We start from the raw sequence: 19147 nt of genomic DNA on the forward strand, positions 1-19147 counted from the left end.
AAAACTGCTGGCTAAAGATGAGCGTAGTTACATTAAGATTATAATACACGCCGGCAATAAAATTAATGTGGAATCGGTGTGTACTTATGCCAAGACAATGTCGGACACCGTAGTTTTCTCTGGCCCTCTCCCCAATCTGATCAATGATGACATGTATAGCCGCATGTCGTCATTCAACCGCTGGTTGTCCAGGTGGTGCCCAGCAAACAATGTGGGCTACATAGATAACTGGCAGACTTTCTGGGGAAAGCCTGATCTGATGAGTCCAGACGGCATTCATCCCACTTGGGATGGAGCGCGTCTCATTTCTGTGAACATGGCCAAGTTGATTAACGGACTTAATCCATGACCCAGAGTTCAGATCAGGAAGCAGAAGCAGAGTTGTAGTCTTCCACCCTTCTCTGCACTTCCATTGGAGCAGTTACCCACCCTTAACCTTAACTCTATAGAGACTGTGTCTGTCCCACGGCCACTTAAATTAATTAAATCGAAAGTAACCAGAAGAGGAGTCATACAAAATAACCTCATACAGGTTAACATCACTACTGCCACAGTGCAACAAAACAGGATAATTAAATGTGGACTCCTAAATATTAGATCTCTGTCATCTAAAGCTGTATTAGTAAATGATTTAATATCAGACAATCACATTGATTTATTGTGTCTTACTGAAACCTGGCTGAGCCATGAAGAATATGTCAGCCTAAATGAATCAACTCCTCCGAGTCATATTAATACTCACATTCCTCGAGGCACCGGCCGAGGAGGTGGAGTAGCAGCCATCTTTAACTCAAGCCTATTAATGAATCCTAAACCTAAACTAAACTACAACTCATTTGAAAGCCTTGTTCTTAGTCTTTCACATCCAACCTGTAAAACATTACAGCCAATTCTATTTGTTATACTGGACCGGCCACCAGGTCCATATTCAGAATTTATATCTGAATTTTCAGAGTTTTTATCAAGTTTAGTCGTTAAAACTGATAAGGTTATTATTGTAGGAGATTTTAATATTCATGTGGATGTTGATAATGATTGCCTTAGTACTGCATTTATCTCATTGTTGGACTCGATTGGCTTCTGTCAGAGAGTACAGAAACCCACTCACTGCTTTGGCCACACCCTCCACCTTGTTCTTACATATGGCATTGACATTGAGCATTTGGAGGTCTTCCCACAGAACCCTCTTCTGTCAGACCATTACCTCATAACTTTTGAGTTTATACTCCCGGAGTGTACACCGTTAGTCAAAGGTTTCTACACCAGATGTCTAACTGACAGTGCTGTAGCTAAATTTAAAGAAGCGATTCCTTCTGCATTTGATTCAATACCACGTCTCAATGTGACGGAGGACTCCTGTGCTAACTTTAGTCCGTCCCAGATTGATCATATTGTCGATAGTGCTACAGGCTCACTGAGAAAGACACTAGACTCGATAGCCCCACTGAAGAAAAAGACAGTGAGGCAAAGGAGGTTTGCTCCCTGGTATAACCCTCAGACCTGCAAACTTCACGAAAGCTTAAAAGCATATGGCGTTCCACCAATCTGGAAGAATCACGCATAGTTTGGCAAGATAGTCTTAAAACATATAAAAAGGCTCTCCGTAATGCCAGAGCAGCCTATTACTCATCAGTAATAGAGAAAAATAAGAACAACCCCAGGGTTCTCTTTAGCACTGTAGCCAGGCTGACAGAGAGTCACAGCTCTGTGGAGCCGTGTATTCCTATAGACCTCAGTAGTAATGACTTCATGAACTTCTTCAATGAAAAGATTTTAACTATTAGAGGCAAGATTGATGATCTCTTGCCCTCAACTACTGCCGATCTGTCATCAAGAGGAGTGGCCTTGGAAACGGCCGTATGCCCTGGTGTATATGTGGATAGCTTTTCTCCCATTAACCTAGACAATTGTCCTCAACGGTTTCTACTTCTAAACCGTCTACCTGTCTCTTAGACCCCATCCCAACGAGGCTGCTTAAAGACGTGTTGCCTTTAATTGGCACCTCTCTGCTGGATATTGTTAATGTGTCTTTGCTAACAGGCCATGTACCACATTCCTTCAAAGTAGCTGTAATTAAACCTCTCCTGAAGAAGACCACTCTTAATCCAGAGGTGTTGGCTAACTACAGACCAATCTCTAACCTTCCCTTCCTCTCTAAGATCCTTGAGAAAGTAGTCGCAAATCAGTTGTGCGACTTCCTACATCAGAATAGTTTATTTGAGGAGTTTCAGTCAGGATTTAGAAAACACCACAGCACAGAGACAGCACTGGTGAAAATTACAAATGACCTCCTAATTGCATCAGATAAAGGACTCATCTCCGTACTGGTATTATTAGACCTTAGTGCTGCTAAGTTGGTTTAAATCATATTTATCAGATCGATCTCAATTTGTATTTGTAAACGATGAAGCCTCAATGACCACCAACGTTAATCACGGAGTTCCACAAGGTTCTGTGCTTGGACCAATTTTATTTACCTTGTATATGCTTCCTTTGGGTAATATTATCAGGAAACACTGCATAAACTTTCATTGCTATGCAGACGATACTCAATTATATCTATTGATCAAACCAGAGGAGACCAACCAGCTCGCTAAAATTCAAGAATGTCTTAAAGACATAAAAACATGGATGACCTGCAACTTCCTGATGTTAAACTCAGACAAAACTGAAGTTATTTTACTGGGCCCTGAACACCTCAGAGATCAATTATCTGGTGATGTGGTTTCTGTAGATGGCATTGCCCTGGCATCCAACACCACTGTAAAGAATCTCTAGTTATTTTTGACCGAGACTTGTCCTTTAACTCCCACGTTAAGCACGTAAATCTCAAGCACGTAAATCTCAAGAACTGCAAAAATCAGGCATATCTTGTCCCAAAAAGATGCAGAAAAGCTGGTTCATGCGTTTGTTACTTCCAGACTAGATTACTGCAACTCCTTATTATCAGGCTGCTCTAATAAGTCTCTTAAGTCCCTCCAGTTGATCCAGAATGCTGCAGCTCGTGTACTCACAACAACTAAGAAAAGAGATCACATGACTCCTGTATTAGCTGCTCTGCACTGGCTCCCTGTAAAATCAAGAATCACATTTAAAATTCTTCTCCTCACCTACAAAGCCTTGATTGGTGATGCACCATCATATCTTAAGGAGCTTGTAGTACCATATTGCCCCACTAGAGAGCTGCGCTCACTAAATGCGGGGCTACTTGTGGTTCCTAGAGTCCTAAAAAGTAGGATGGGAGCCAGAGCCTTCAGTTATCAAGCTCCTCTTTTATGGAACCAGCTTCCACTTTCAGTCCGGGAGGCAGACACAGTCACCTCATTCAAGAATAGACTTAAGACTTTCCTCTTTAATAGTGCTTATAGTTAGGGCTGAATCAGGTTTGCCCTGGTCCAGCCCCTTGATATGCTGCTATAGGCTTATAGGCTGCTGGGGGATGTTTTAGGATACACTGAGCACCTATCTCCTCTTCTCTCTCTCCTTATGGATGAATTTACATCTCTCCATTGCACCTTATTAACTCTGCTTCCTCCCCGGAGTCGTTGTGACTTCACGTCTCATAGGGTCCATTGGACCTGGAGGTGTCTGATGCTGGTGAACCGGCCTCCCATTGGCCCTGCTGATGCCCCGCCCCCCCTCCTCTCTACCTCCTTCTGTTTCATGGATTGGAGTTCCATTCATACATTTTCATATTCATGTAATGTGTTTATGTAACTCTGTAACTCTGTTCATTCTGTACACATGACATCTATTCTTCTGTCCATCCGGGGAGAGGGATCCTCCTCTGTTGCTCTCCTGAAGGTTTCTTCCCTTTTTTCCCTGTGAAGTTTATTTTTGGGGAGTTTTTCCTGATTCTTTGTGAGGTCCTGGGACAGGGATGTCGTATGTGTACAGATTGTAAAGCCCTCTGAGGCAAATTTGTAATTTGTGATATTGGGCTATACAAAATAAACTGAATTTAATTGAATTTAATTGTGTGGTGTACTGGGAGCTCAGCAGGAAGGAAGGACTTGTGGTTCCTCTCCTTCACACACCTGCCAGGGTGTCCTGCATGGGGTGGAGGTGTTGTCCATCAGGGATGATAGCTTAGCCATCATCCTCCTGTCCCCCACCACCTCCATGTACCCAGTGGACCCCAGCACACTGCTGGCCTTCTCATATCTGTGCCCTGAGAGACTGGCGGCCTGTCCAGGGTGAACCCCGCCTTCGCCCCACGACCCTGAATAGGATAATCTAATGGAATGGATTCAGTAAGGGACACGGCAGACCATCACAAGGGCAGGAAGTGAAGGGAACAGAGGACAAAAGAGACAGGACACAAAAACCCAGAACCATAACACCCACGACACACTGTATGTTGTGGTTGTGGACACAACGCCCTGTTCCTGGTGGCTCGTCTGAATAGATACTTTATTAATTACTGTGAGAAACAACCATCACCGGCTGCACGATCTTAACTTCTTCTGTGATCATTTATTGTACAAAAGACATCTTGAACTCAGAACAACAACAACAACAACAAAAGGAAGAAAAAAAACACAACCTTTTTACTGAAGGACAAAAGAGACTAAAATTATTTAAACTGAAATCTGTGCACGGTTTTCCTGTTAACATTTAAATTTCAAAGTTATTTGGTTGATGTAATCTGAAGAAGAAAGAAATTTACAATTTTAGTAAAGTTATTTTTTTTTATTTGCTTGTTAAATAAAAATGGAAATAGGCGGATCAAATCCGATCTGTGTCTGACTGAGGTTGTCCCTACTTCCCTGATACTGTGATACTTAAAATTAGGAGGATGGTCAATGTGTTATCATTCTGTTCTATTTCAACCATTAGAACTGCAACTGGATGCTTTAGACCGTCATCCAATTACTATTGGAAACGCACTAATTAAAAGAGAAATGGAGAATATTCCCATTAGAATAGAAACCTCTACCTTGGACATATTTTAAATTGAAGTGCATTGTGCTGATAATGCGTCTCTATTAATCGTTTTACTATCAGTGTTACAAGGGGCAGTTACATCGGTGAAATACACTTAACGGAGGTCATATCCAAATAGGTGTAGCACTCGCTGGTTTTAGCATAACCACCGCAGTTCTAAAGAAGAAGTAGCTGAGGTGTTCTTAGTGTTAGAAGTTAGTATCAAGTCTTACTCACAGGGTCACCCCCCATGTAGTGAAACACGCTCTGGTTCAGTGCTGCTTCTAGTTCAGCCTCTGCTCCTTTGACTCCAGGGAAGTGAAGAGGAGTCCATGAGTAACGATTCATACAGCATCCATGTCACGGTAGTCTTCAGCACCCGGCGAGGGAGCCCTGCAGGGGCCCGAAGTCCCAGTCTGCAGGGACCCCGAAGCCCCAGTCTGCAGGGGCCCCAAAGTCCCAGTCTGCAGGGGCCCCGGAGCCCCATCTGCAGGGACCCAAAGCCCCAGTCTGCAGGGGCCCCGGAGCCTCAGTCTGCAGGAGCCCCGGAGCCCCATCTGCAGGGACACCAAAGCCCCAGTATGCAGGGGCCCCGGAGCCCCAGTCTACAGGGACCCAAAGCCCCAGTCTGCAAGGGCCCCGGAGCCTCAGTCTGCAGGGGCCCCGGAGCCCCATCTGCAGGGACCCAAAGCCCCAGTCTGCAGGGGCCCCGGAGCCCCAGTCTGCAGGGGCCCCGAAGCCCCATCTGCAGGGACCCCAAAACCCCAGTCTGCAGGGGCCATGGAGCCCCAGTCTACAGGGACCCAAAGCCCCAGTCTGCAAGGGCCCTGGAGCCCCAGTCTGCAGGGACCCAAAGCCCCAGTCTGCAGGGGCCCCGAAGCCCCATCTGCAGGGACCCCAAAACCCCAGTCTGCAGGGGCCATGGAGCCCCAGTCTACAGGGACCCAAAGCCCCAGTCTGCAAGGGCCCTGGAGCCCCAGTCTGCAGGGACCCAAAGCCCCAGTCTGCAGGGGCCCCGGAGCCCCAAGCTACAGGGACCCAAAGCCCCAGTCTTCAAGGGCCCTGGAGCCCCAGTCTACAGGGACCCAAAGCCCCAGTCTGCAAGGGCCCTGGAGCCCCAGTCTGCAAGGACCCAAAGCCCCAGTCTGCAGGGGCCCGGAGCCCCAGTCATAAGTATAGATGTAGTGCATGAGAATTATAAAGTGACATAAAAAAGAAATTACACAGGTAAAGTACTTAAGTACGGTATTTGAGAAAAGTGTTTGAAACGGATGTCAAACTGATGATTTGCATCTAAAATTCAAATTGATCTTTATTATGACAAAAATATGAAAACTAATGTACAGAGCAGCATCTTGGCGTAGCATTAAAAATGACTTCACAGAGGTTGGCATGACGACAGCGGCAATGCGTCTCAGTGAGTGTGAGCCGGCGATGAGCAGATGAATGCGTGTTGAGTTTCGGGGGAGCAGCCTGTGGAGATCCAGCTTCTGGGGCTCTCAACCAGCACGCAGTCCGAGCTCGGTTTGGAGAAGGAACGCGTCCGGCCGTCGGCCCCCATCCAGCGAGCCGGACCCCCAGACAGACCTGAGGAACACCAGGAAGCAGGCGTTCTTCATCCGTTAGACTTCTACGTCTCATTTGCTCTGTAGTATACCTTAAGAACAAAGATAATAATAATAACGGTTGGATGTGTAAATCGGGCTTTCAGCCACTCACCGATCCAAAAGGGCTTCCTCCCTGTGAACCTCCACAGCCAGACCAGGTCTTTCCTGGACCGCACGCCGGTCAGGCTGCTGTTAAACCTGCCACACAATGAAGAGTCGCATGGACACGTTGTTATTCTTTCACCGTTTTTATGAGATCCTTGTAAATAAAATAAAAAATAAACATCTGCCCGTGGAGACGAAGACTGGCAGCGTGTCTGATGTTGTTGAAGAAGGATGTTGTTTAAAATACGAGGCCTTCTAGTCAGGTTAGGCATGTTCTAGTGCTGTATAATTGACCTTCATCATTGAACAGCAGATGGACACACAGATCAGTGGAGCATTGAGCAGCTAGTTGGTGGAGACCAAACTCCGAGCTAAAAGAAACCTGCAGCTGGATCTTCAAAGACCGTTGACAGTAAAACCAGGTGCTGTCAGGTTGGTGTTTAAAAGCCTTTTTAGTGTTTATATTCCACGCTGTCAGAACAGAACATATATTTATATAGATATGAACTTCTCTAATGGTCAAAAGAACAATCCAGTTTATTGGAATGAAGTTATATTACTGTCTGTCTACTTGATGAAACCCTCTGGCGATGTTTGATATGGATATGATATTTACAGCAGAGAGCAGCTCCTCTCGGCGCTGGCCCAGCTGGCCACGGACAAGCCGACGCTATAGCAGCGTCTCCTGTAGTGAGTCCAGCCGTCCGGGCAGGAGCTGCTGGTCGCCTTCCCCGTCTAGAAGAAACATCACAACGATGAGGCCAATCTGATTGTTGAGTCAGCTGGCTTGTACACCTTACAGGAGGGGAGCATGGGGGTGTTGGAGCCTTGTTGTGTCCAACATGTATCAACAGGGACTCAAACTGAGCTGTGTGTTCGCACCTTGCGCTGGCGCAGCTCCGGTTGGCTTCTGGGTTCCGGGTGGTCCATCTGAGGAGGCCCCCCAAAGTCCTGCGGGAGGGGACCGCGAGGCGACCGGCTCCACCCGGCATCACCCGGCTTCAGCTCCTCCACCCGGAGAGGAGTCAGACTGTGGAACTGAGGAGAACCAGGCGGACGTTAACACGGTGAGTTTTCATGAACAGTGGACCAACGAGCGAGTCTTACCGTCCAGACCTTCTGCTCAGACCTTCTCTCTCCGGACTGATGGACCTGAACAAAACACTCCAACATCAGCTTTGTGCAGAAAAGAATGTAAGCAATGTCCCTCCAAGCAATATAAACAAATTAAAGAAGCAAAGAAACGACGATACGACTAATACAAAATGAGACTTTACATTTCCGGAAGCAACGCTCACCTTCAGTCCCGTGTGTCCAGTGCTCCCAGTGCTCCCAGTGCTCGCCCCAGGTAGCTGCCGGCCGTGGTAGTGGACCTGGCTGTAGCCGCCATGGGCCGCCTGGTCCTGCGGTTCCCCCTCTCCGTCCAGGTAGGGTCGGCGGTTTGGAACATCGCCCCGGGGAGGGTGAGGCCGGTCCTCCCACAGCAGCTCGGCCTCGATGTCGGTGACGGCGTCCTTCTCCTTCGGTCTGGGAGGGTCCGGGAGGCCTGGAGGAAGAGGAGGGAGCCGCGCCTCATCCTCTTCCACCTTCAGGTGGACTGGATCGCACCGGCCTAGCAGAGAGCAGAGACCACGTTCTATGTACCTTTCAAAATATCTCCAACTGGCAAGTCTAAAGGACTCGTGATGGGGTACCTCCTCTGGGGTCGATGATTTCCACACTAGCGGAGGTCCTCTGTCCCAGGACGGCGTTTTGGGGGTTTTTCAGGGTAACAAAGAAGGTCTCCTGGTTTTCCTCGAGACCGTCATCTATCAGGTAAATGTTCCAGGTTTTCACACTGACTCCTAAACAAGAGACGGGAAACACAAATCGATGCATCGCAGGAGTAACCAGAGCAACAGAATCCACCTGCACCTGTCTGATTGGATGTTTCTTAGAGCAATGCCCTCTGGGACTTGACTTTGAAAATATTTGTTACTGGCGGTGCCTCCTGCTAAACGACAGAGTGGACCTGAACAGAGTCCAGTAGAGTCAGACCTGGGTCGAACTGGATGAGGCCGGCCGTGCTGTGAGTGAAGTCCCTGCCGGGTTTGGCCGATCCCGCCTCCACCTGCACAAATGTTCTGTTATTATGATAATATTTCTAATTGGCAGCACAGAGCGTGGAGGAGAGGGCGCCACCCGCGTACCTGGATGGCGACGTACGCCGGGTCGGCGCTCTTCCCGCTGCGTTGGATCTGGATCTGAAGGGTCCCAGAGGTCTCGCAGGTTCTGTAGCAGGTCGCCGACAGCTCCACCCGGGACCAGGACAGCTCCAGTCTGCAGGAGAATCCTTCATATACTGACACACTCCCAGAGCTGTATTGGAGCTGCCCTACCGTACGTTTGAATGAACACTTTGTTCTGCATGATCACTACACTGTGATACTGCTACTTTAAAAGTACTGTAATGTTTGTCTACTTAGAGGTGGTCAACTACTACAGTGATTTGGGGATGTTGAAGAATAAAGGCGTACATTTATCAAAAAACTCTTTCTCAGAATATAATATTCTCCCTGTCTCCTTTTAGTTTTAGCGACAATGCGAGGGCCCTGATCTCCCTGTGTCCACTGACTGGACCAACCCATCTTCTGAAGCAACACTCTGGTTCCTGTGCGTCAGTCGCTTCCTTTTCCTCCTACAAAACCTACACTCCGGGCAACATGGCGTTTCCTGCCGGGTCGGTGAGGCGGAACAGGAAGCTGTCGGACGTCACCTCCACGTCGGCCGGGAGGACAAACGCCACGGCGCGCTGGTCCACGTCCCGCTGGGTGAAGCGACCTTTGATGTAAGCTCCTGGCGGGACAGGAAGTTCAGATCCAGGTGAACGTTGACGTCTATGTTCAAGACGTCGACCACTGAAGTTTGAAACGGGCAGCCCACCTGTGAGGGTGTTCTCCAGGTAGCCGGAGAGCGGCGGCCTGGTGATGGAGAACTCCAGCTCCTCCGCGGGGCTGTCGGGGTCGGAGGCCTGCAGGTGTTTGGAAGTGATGAGGATGCCGTAACGCCCGCCGCCCAGATCCACCACTGCGCTGGGGCTCCGCCTGGTGGTCAGACTGGGAGGTAACCTGTCCACGCGGTCCACCTGATCCACAGTCAAACATTCAGAAGAACGCAGGAGGTCTCACAGTCTGAGCGGATGATCTGGGGTTATATGTATTTATTTATTATGTTCAGGTCCTTTATAATTGGATTTAATTACATTTATCTGGCTGATAAAATGAGTTTCTGTTGACCTTTTTCGGTTATTTATGTTTGTTTAATCTTGTTTTATGGAACAAGTGGAAAGCAATAAATGCAGCGTCAAATGAGTAAAAACTATAATTTAAACTATAACCGACACATGTTACATGACATCAACTACTTTCAGGTTACATGGAGAATTACCACCAACTTGTTTAATCTTGATCCTTACAGTTTACTTTTTGGCACATTTTCTTTACATTTGGTGTTTTTGCCCTGTTGATAATATTTTATATTTATATTTTGCTTTTATATATATATATACTTATATATTCCCCTAAATAAGGTTTCAGCTTAACTGTGAAAAATGTGATCTGAAAAGTAATCACTTCTTTAAAATTTGATTCCAAAATGAACATGTGAATTCATCAATTAAAAATGTTCTTGTTATTTTGTCCACCAGCTATATGAATACACAGAGAGATACTGATAAAGCTCCCTCTGCAGTACTGCGTGGTAGCCACTGGGTGTCGCTCCTGTCATGTGTAACAATCATCTTTAGAGCTTCTTTACTTCCCGGCCTCTTTCTTTGGTTCTTGGTTTATAGACTTCCTTCTTTTCCATAAATGTATAGCCAGTGGTGGAGGAAGTACTCAAATACCTCACTGTAGGAATAAAGTTACAGACCTGCATTGAAAAGTATAACCAGGAAAATAATGTCATTATTCAATAAGCAGTATGTAGTAGATCTTCACATTTTAAATATGTTTACATGGAACATGACATCAGCCAGCAAAATAGTTTCATAATTCATAAGTGCTTTTTATGTTCTGCGTGAAAATCTGAACATATAAAATAACTAAAGCTGTCAAATAAACATAGAAGTGTGGAAGTAAAAAGTAACCACTGCTGTTATTATCACAGTATTATCACAGGACGGTTGAAGGGACAAAACAAGACATTTATAGACGTCACCTTTAACACTTTTACGAACTAAACAATTAAATAATCTCTCATTAAAATAAAAATATAACAGCAGTCTAATATTCACAGAATATATATAGTATATATATATATATATATATACATGTATATGTATATATATATATATATAACTTGTATTTATATTTATATATAATATATATATGTATATATATATATATTTATAAATAAAAGTTTATTTACATGAATAAACACATCCAGCACGGCCTAATTCATCTGTCTGTGACTCAAACAGTACGACCTTTAATTTTGACCTTTGCATTTCACATTAATTCCACTTGAAAATAACCTTATTGCCATTTCTTTAAGTACAACGTACAAATAACCAGATTTATCTTTTTCTTCTCTGATTTTAGTGACTATAAAAAGCTGATCTCTCGAGTTATGACCTGTGTGTGTGTGTGTATTTCAAATATTCATGAAGCCTTAAAATACTCATACACTAACATTTCTTTACACACATAAAGCAACATACACACACACACACACTGTCCAATCCCAAACAGTGTCCAGTCCCTTAGAGGCTCACGACTGTGTGTGTGTGCGTGTGTGTGTGTGTGTGTGTGTGTGTGCGTGTGTGTGTGTGTGTGTGTGCGTGTGTGTGTGCGTGTGTGTGTGTGTGTGTGTGCGTGTGTGTGTGTGTGTGTGCGTGCGTGTGTGTGCGTGTGTGTGTGTGTGTGTACTTCGTCTGTTCACCTTAAAGTGGTCCTCACTAACACAACTCCTGTCATCAAGATATTCTGGGTGCTGTACTTCACAGGGTAACGTATTTTTTTATTTATAATGTGGATACTTTGCAGATGTACCTACCCAGCAGTATGTAAAGTAATTCAAATAAGCTCCACCTAACAGCGCAATATTAAATATCAATGCCTCAATAATATAATCATGTGATAATGTAATATAAACTAATGTGATAGAATAAATCAAATGACGGAGTGCATTAATAGCCAACTCGCCTGTATGTTGAAGACAGCCGGCTCGTCTCTCAGCTGGCCGAACTCGAGGAACCCTCTGTTGGTCCCGTCCGTCGGCAGGAAGTGGAACCTGTCGACACCAGCCGGGCTGCCCGGGTCGTGCCGGTAAGCCAGGTTCAGCCTGTCCACGTCCGTCTGGGCGAACGCCAGCGGCGGCGTCAGCGGGACGCCCCTCAGCAGCAGCGTGCCGCGGCGCGGCGGCCGCGTGATGACGTAGCTCAGGTCGGCGGCGGTGGTGTCGGGGTCGGTGAGCCGCAGCTGGTCGGAGGTGACGGGTTCCGTGGCGCCGTCCTGCAGCCGGAGCCCCGTGTTGCGGTGGAGGGTCGGCGGGATGCGGTCGCCGTGCTCCACGGTGAAGTGGAGGGTGCCGCTGAGGGACGCGTCGCCGTTGGTGACGACGAAACTGTGAAGGCCAGAGACGGATCGGGATGTTTATTATATATAGTTCACGGCCTAATTACCAGTTGTATCACTATACGGGGACAAATATGAATATGTTGTCCAATCAGAAGCAATCTACATAAGCTGCAACAGAATGCTAAATATAAGTATTTATTTTGAATGGACCAAAAAGCAGAATCAACTTTGATGTCACTCAAAGGTAGTTTTCATTTTGTATTCATACAGCTGTATAAAACAAAAGAAATGCGCATATTGTGGAACATTTGCTTTCTTTTTGGGAAGATTTTTCATGTACGTCCCCAGGAAATGATAACTTTTTATTCCATCACAGTTTCTTTCTTTGCCTTAACTTCGAACTAAAGGAGCTTACATGAGTTCTTCTTTTGTTGTGAAACACTTTTAAACGTATTTTTTTAAGATGTGTGTTGAATTAATTACTGTCAATATTGTATAATTGTGTTGAATGCTCATTCAACACAATTATACAATATTGACAGTAATTAATCTCATGACTCACTCTTCAGTCATCAATCACGCACATTAAGGCCTGTTTTCATTTGGAGACACACGGCTAATATTTCAGGTCCAATGCACTGTCACGTGTGTGTGTGTGTGTGTGTGTGTGTGTGTCCTCCTCTCAGCCCTCTGCCAACACAATCTGCCTCTCAGCCCTGCAGCTGACTAACTGCCCCGGGCCTCGGCACACTGGCCACACACACACACACACGTACACACACATACGTACACACCGGACACACACACACACGTACACACACATACGTACACACCGGACACACACACACACGTACACACACACACACACACACACACACCTGCCACACGCACACATTGGACACACACACACACACACCGGCCACACGCACACACCGGCCACACGCACACACACACACACCGGCCACACACACACACCGGCCACACGCACACACCGGACACACACACACACACACACCGGCCACACGCACACACCGGACACACACACACACACACACCGGCCACACGCACACACCGGACACACACACGCACACACAGGACACACGCACACACACACACACACACACCGGACACACACACACACACACCGGCCACACACACACACACGTACACACACACACGTACACACCGGCCACACACACACACACGTACACACACACACGTACACACCGGACACACGCACACACACACACACACCGGACACACGCACACACACGCACACACACACCGGCCACACACACACACACACTCACACACCGGACACACACACACACCGGACACACACACACACACCGGACACACACACACACACACACACAGAGAGATGCAGGTCTTGCTGTAACATCTGGCTCCGATGTCGGCCATGTTTGCCCAGGGATGGCCGTCTGTGGCCGGCGCTCTGGCCGGTGACGTCGTGCCAACGCCTGTTGTTATTCTCTAGTAATGCCCATCCATCATCTGCTGTCACGGCAACAAACACACACACACACACACACACACACACACATGATCTCTTCTTCTGATTTGGCCACACCTGAGTCGACAGAACAACCTAACATCCTCCTCTGTCCTGATACAGTCTCTCTCTCTCTCTCTCTCTCCAGTTCCTTGGCTGTGATCTGACCAACTCTTTCATAGCCAGACAAACCAGCCGGTTGGGGCATCAGAGGTCTGGGTGACAAACCCGGGGTCTGCACACACTGCCCCCCCCCCCTTATAAAACCCTGCTGCTGCCAAATTGGCTGGAAAAGCAGATAAACACACTGCAGCAGAGAAAGCCTCTCGTCTCCTGACGCTGCCTCTCGCTCTTTCGCCGGCCAAATGTTGTGTGTGATACTTTTCTGGACAGAAATATGCTCTCACACTATTGATCATGTTGCCATTCGTTCTCCTGTGAGCAGAATACCTGCTGTGCTACAACATAGCTTCTCTTTACAGGGAGGGCCAAAGTCAAACAGCTGTTCCACGCCGACAGGAGGAAAAAGTGAGGTTTATTTGTTACATGTGTTTTTATTTATGTCGTTTCTGACTTCAGAATAGTCTATTGGGATCTTTCTCTTTTTTTCTTTGAGAGAAACCCGAAACCTGATTTCAGGTGAGCGTTCTCACCTGAAGGCGTCCGTGTCCGCGCGGTGGCTGTTGTCGTGGGCGTAGCACACGCGCTGGCCGGCCACGTCCAGCTGGGTGAAGCTGGTCAGCGGGACGCCCGGCTGCCGGACGGCGTGGACGAGGCCGTGCCGCGGCGGGACCGACAACGTGTACACCAGCTCCTCCGGACGACCGGCCGAGTCCGACGCCAGCAGGACGTCGGTGTTCAGGACGACGCGCTGCCCCTCCATCAGACGCACTGCCTTGCTCACCAGCACCAAGTCACCTGGAGGGAAGAGATCAAAACACTGGAGCGAGCATGTGTGGTTTCTGGAGAGATGAAGCTGCTTTTAACTGCTAACTTCTGCACATTTGGTAATTATTGGTAATCATATTTATGTATACAATATTTATGAATATATTTCTAAATAAATATTGTTTATATATTTCTCAATACAAATAAATATAAATCTATTTTATACAAATAAATATATATTTATTGAAATGTATTTGTCAGTAAAAACACAAGATATGGATTTTGTATTAACGATAACATTTTGTTGAAAACCACCTTGGTTATTTAATGACGACGGTATTTAAAACATATAACTGGATCTGAAGGTTTCTGAGCAGTTCTTTACATACATTACAAGACGGATTCACAGTGGCAAATCTGTGTGAATGTTCCTTTAATTGAGCATTCATGAGAATCTAGCCTCAATAAATAAATACATGTTTTAAATCCTGGCAGAAGTGACATTTCTTTCAAAAGAGGATTCATTCAAATTCAACTTGGCGAGATAGCACAATAAAAAATAACAAGGCCTAAATGTCTCCGTTGTTGTTGGAGGAGGACGAGGACGAGGTGGAGCACCCAGAGGACACGAGCCAGCTCCCCTCCACAGCTGCTCCACCTCCCCTCCGTTAATTATTCACCGGCTGAGGAGGCCGGTCGTTTCTCACCTCCGCTCCTCCAGGATCAGAGGGCCCGCAGCCAGAAGGGCCGAGGCCTCTTCGCACCGTGTTCACCCGACTGGCAAAGCTGGCACGGTGAGCTTGAGGAAGGGGGGGGCGCTCAATAATACATGAACGAGGGCCACGGAGGGGCTCAAGTGTTAGTTAGGCAGTGTGTGTGTGAGAAGATGCTTGTTTTATTCTCTGAACACAGCTGACAAACACCAAACAGACCGTTTCCTGCTGATTCCAGATCAGAAACAAACTTTTGGAAACTCAACTTTTAAGCGCCTTCCCTCCCCCCGGACAAGAAGGCCAAAGCCAAACCTGACCTTTCCGCACTGCGTGGACGGAGATGAAGAAGCTGTGCGCGGGGCTCTCGTTGTCCAGGTCGCTGAGGGTGAAGCGGAAGCTGTCATGACCTTTGAACCCGGCGGCGGTGGCGGGGCGCGTGTGAGCGTACCACAGCCGGTTCATCTCCACGTCGTCCTGAGTGAAGTTCCGGCCGGCCGACAGCTCGGTCCAGCCCGACTGCGTCTGCGCTCACAATGTTCAGTCAACACCGAGTTGGAAGAACAATCGTACTTACGTTCTAGTTCAGACAGGCGATACAATAAAAATCATCAAAAAAACAGGCGTAGGAAACCAACCCAAAGTTTTACATAATTAGAAAGAAGATTTGTTTTTCTATATTTGTTGTGAACAGATCAGTCTGTCTCTCCCATTGGTTCCTATTGAAGACCTTTAAAAAAATCCAAAATATAGTTTCTGTTCTGTTTTTTTTGTGTTTTTTAAAGGCCCGGGAATTTTGAAGTATTAAGATACTTTTCTTAAGTAAAAGTAGTTATACCCTACTGTGAAGATAATCCACGACAAGTAAAAAACAAACCTGCATTCAAAACTTTTATTAAAAGTATTATCAGTATTATCAGCTAAATGTACTTAAATTAAAAGTACTCATCTTACAGTAAATGTTCCTGCCAGGGTTTCTCTTATACGTGATCTGGAATAATATTATAATATTAACTCCTTTATATCCTGATGGCTGGTTTCATCTCATAGACTGTATATATAAGTGGTTTGTGGACTGATGTTATGAAGCCTCGAGTTTGGCAACCGATGAATGGAAGTCACCATATTTGGAACGACGTATAGACGCCGCACACGTCTATACAGCATTCATCCCACATATATATAAACATGGCCAAGTTGATTAACGGACTTAATCCATGACCCAGAGTTCAGATCAGGAAGCAGAAGCAGAGTTGTAGTCTTCCACCCTTCTCTGCACTTCCATTGGAGCAGTTACCCACCCTTAACTCTATAGAGACTGTGTCTGTCCCACGGCCACTTAAATTAATTAAATCAAAAGTAACCAGAAGAGGAGTCATACTAAATAACCTCATACAGGTTAACATCACTACTGCAACAGTGCAACAAAACAGGATAATTAAATGTGGACTCCTAAATATTAGATCTCTGTCATCTAAAGCTGTATTAGTAAATGATTTAATATCAGACAATCACATTGATTTATTGTGTCTTACTGAAACCTGGCTAAGCCATGAAGAATATGTCAGCCTAAATGAATCAACTCCTCCGAGTCATATTAATACTCACATTCCTCGAGGCACCGGCCGAGGAGGTGGAGTAGCAGCCATCTTTGACTCAAGCCTATTAATGAATCCTAAACCTAAACTAAACTACAACTCATTTGAAAGCCTTGTTCTTAGTCTTTCACATCCAACCTGGAAAACATTACAGCCAATCCTATTTGTTATACTGTACCGGCCACCAGGTCCATATTCAGAATTTATATCTGAATTTTCAGAGTTTTTATCAAGTTTAGTCCTTAAAAGTGATAAGGTTATTATTGTAGGAGATTTTAATATTCATGTGGATATTGACAATGATTGCCTTAGTACTGCATTTATCTCATTGTTGGACTCGATTGGCTTCTGTCAGAGAGTACAGAAACCCACTCACTGCTTTGGCCACACCCTCCACCTTGTTCTTACATATGGCATTGACATTGAGCATTTGGAGGTCTTCCCACAGAACCCTCTTCTGTCAGACCATTACCTCATAACTTTTGACTTTATACTCCCGGAGTGTACACCGTTAGTCAAAAGTTTCTACACCAGATGTCTAACTGACAGTGCTGTAGCTAAATTTAAAGAAGAGATTCCTTCTGCATTTGATTCAATACCACGTCTCAATGTGACGGAGGACTCCTGTGCTAACTTTAGTCCGTCCCAGATTGATCATATTGTCGATAGTGCTACAGGCTCACTGAGAATGACACTAGACTTGATAGCCCCTCTGAAGAAAAAGACAGTGAGGCAAAGGAGGTTTGCTCCCTGGTAGAACCCTCAGACCCGCGACCTAAAGCAAACTTCACCAAAGCTTTAAAGCATATGGCGTTCCACCAATCTGGAAGAATCACGCTTAGTTTGGAGAGATAGTCTTAAAACATATAAAAAGGCTCTCCGTAATGCCAGAGCAGCCTATTACTCATCAGTAATAGAGAAAAATAAGAACAACCCCAGGGTTCTCTTTAGCACTGTAGCCAGGCTGACAGAGAGTCACAGCTCTGTGGAGCCGTGTATTCCTATAGACCTCAGTAGTAATGACTTCATGAACTTCTTCAATGAAAAGATTTGAACTATTAGAGGCAAGATTGATGATCTCTTGCCCTCAACTACTGCCGATCTGTCATCAAGAGGAGTGGCCTTGGAAACGGCTGTATGCCCTGGTGTATATTTGGATAGCTTTTCTCCCATTAACCTAGACCAATTGTCCTCAATGGTTTCTACTTCTAAACCGTCTACCTGTCTCTTGGACCCCATCCCAACGAGGCTGCTTAAAGACGTGTTGCCTTTAATTGGCACCTCTCTGCTGGATATTGTTAATGTGTCTTTGCTAACAGGCCATGTACCACATTCCTTCAAAGTAGCTGTAATTAAACCTCTCCTGAAGAAGACCACTCTTAATCCAGAGGTGTTGGCTAACTACAGACCAATCTCTAACCTTCCCTTCCTCTCTAAGATCCTTGAGAAAGTAGGACTCATCTCTGTACTGGTCTTGTTAGACCTTAGTGCTGATAAAGGACTCATCTCTGTACTGGTCTTGTTAGACCTTAGTGCTGATAAAGGACTCATCTCTGTACTGGTCTTGTTAGACCTTAGTGCTGATAAAGGACTCATCTCTGTACTGGTCTTGTTAGACCTTAGTGCTGATAAAGGACTCATGTCTGTACTGGTCTTGTTAGACCTTAGTGCTGATAAAGGACTCATCTCTGTACTGGTCTTGTTAGACCTTAGTGCTGATAAAGGACTCATCTCTGTACTGGTCTTGTTAGACCTTAGTGCTGATAAAGGACTCATCTATGTACTGGTCTTGTTAGACCTTAGTGCTGATAGAGGACTCATCTCTGTATTGGTATTGTTAGACCTTAGTGCTGATAAAGGACTCATCTCTGTACTGGTCTTGTTAGACCTTAGTGCTGATAGAGGACTCATCTCTGTACTCTGTACTAGGTGTCTCCCCCTGGTGGTCAGTGGAGAGAATGCAGCTTTAACACATGAAGCATTGGCTTCACTCTGCAGAACCGGAGGTTGCCACCTGGTTCAATCAACAACAATGCTATTCTATTCTATTCTATTCTATTCTATTCTATTCTAATCCTATTCTGTCAGACCATCATACATTTGTGTATGGTGTCTCTAAAAAGAACAAACAGCCTGTTTTCATCTTTGTGACGATGCATTGTCCAGCTGATCCAAAGGCCTTTTTAGAGTTTATTTAGCTTAAACAGTGAGAGCATTTTATCAACACATACAGGAACACACA

The 19147-nt window shown here is 45.9% G+C and overlaps 2 protein-coding genes across 2 annotated transcripts in view; one reads left to right on the forward strand and one right to left on the reverse strand.

Moving 5' to 3' along the window:
• Positions 1-4244: 4244 nt before the first annotated feature.
• On the forward strand, positions 4245-6309 carry LOC117729320 (proteoglycan 4-like). Its single transcript, XM_034530293.1, has 2 exons — positions 4245-4253; positions 5296-6309. The coding sequence occupies exons 1-2, from the start codon at positions 4245-4247 to the stop codon at positions 6097-6099; spliced, it is 813 nt and encodes a 270-aa protein (XP_034386184.1). The 3' UTR covers positions 6100-6309.
• Positions 6310-6321: 12 nt separating this feature from the next.
• frem1b (Fras1 related extracellular matrix 1b) overlaps positions 6322-19147 on the reverse strand; it is a 44087-nt gene continuing 31261 nt past the window's right edge. Inside the window, exons 22-35 of the mRNA XM_034530294.1 lie at positions 15628-15832; positions 14363-14627; positions 11822-12242; positions 9561-9762; positions 9329-9473; positions 8828-8957; positions 8676-8748; positions 8333-8482; positions 7937-8250; positions 7746-7790; positions 7521-7676; positions 7255-7373; positions 6646-6731; positions 6322-6513 (exon numbers count right to left, since the gene is read on the reverse strand). Coding sequence (XP_034386185.1) covers positions 6341-6513; positions 6646-6731; positions 7255-7373; positions 7521-7676; positions 7746-7790; positions 7937-8250; positions 8333-8482; positions 8676-8748; positions 8828-8957; positions 9329-9473; positions 9561-9762; positions 11822-12242; positions 14363-14627; positions 15628-15832 — 2484 coding nt within the window. The 3' untranslated portion in view covers positions 6322-6340. The remainder of the gene's footprint in view (positions 6514-6645; positions 6732-7254; positions 7374-7520; positions 7677-7745; positions 7791-7936; positions 8251-8332; positions 8483-8675; positions 8749-8827; positions 8958-9328; positions 9474-9560; positions 9763-11821; positions 12243-14362; positions 14628-15627; positions 15833-19147) is intronic.

The sequence above is a fragment of the Cyclopterus lumpus genome, chromosome 4 (assembly GCF_009769545.1).
Source record: "Cyclopterus lumpus isolate fCycLum1 chromosome 4, fCycLum1.pri, whole genome shotgun sequence".
Lineage (NCBI taxonomy): Eukaryota > Metazoa > Chordata > Actinopteri > Perciformes > Cyclopteridae > Cyclopterus > Cyclopterus lumpus.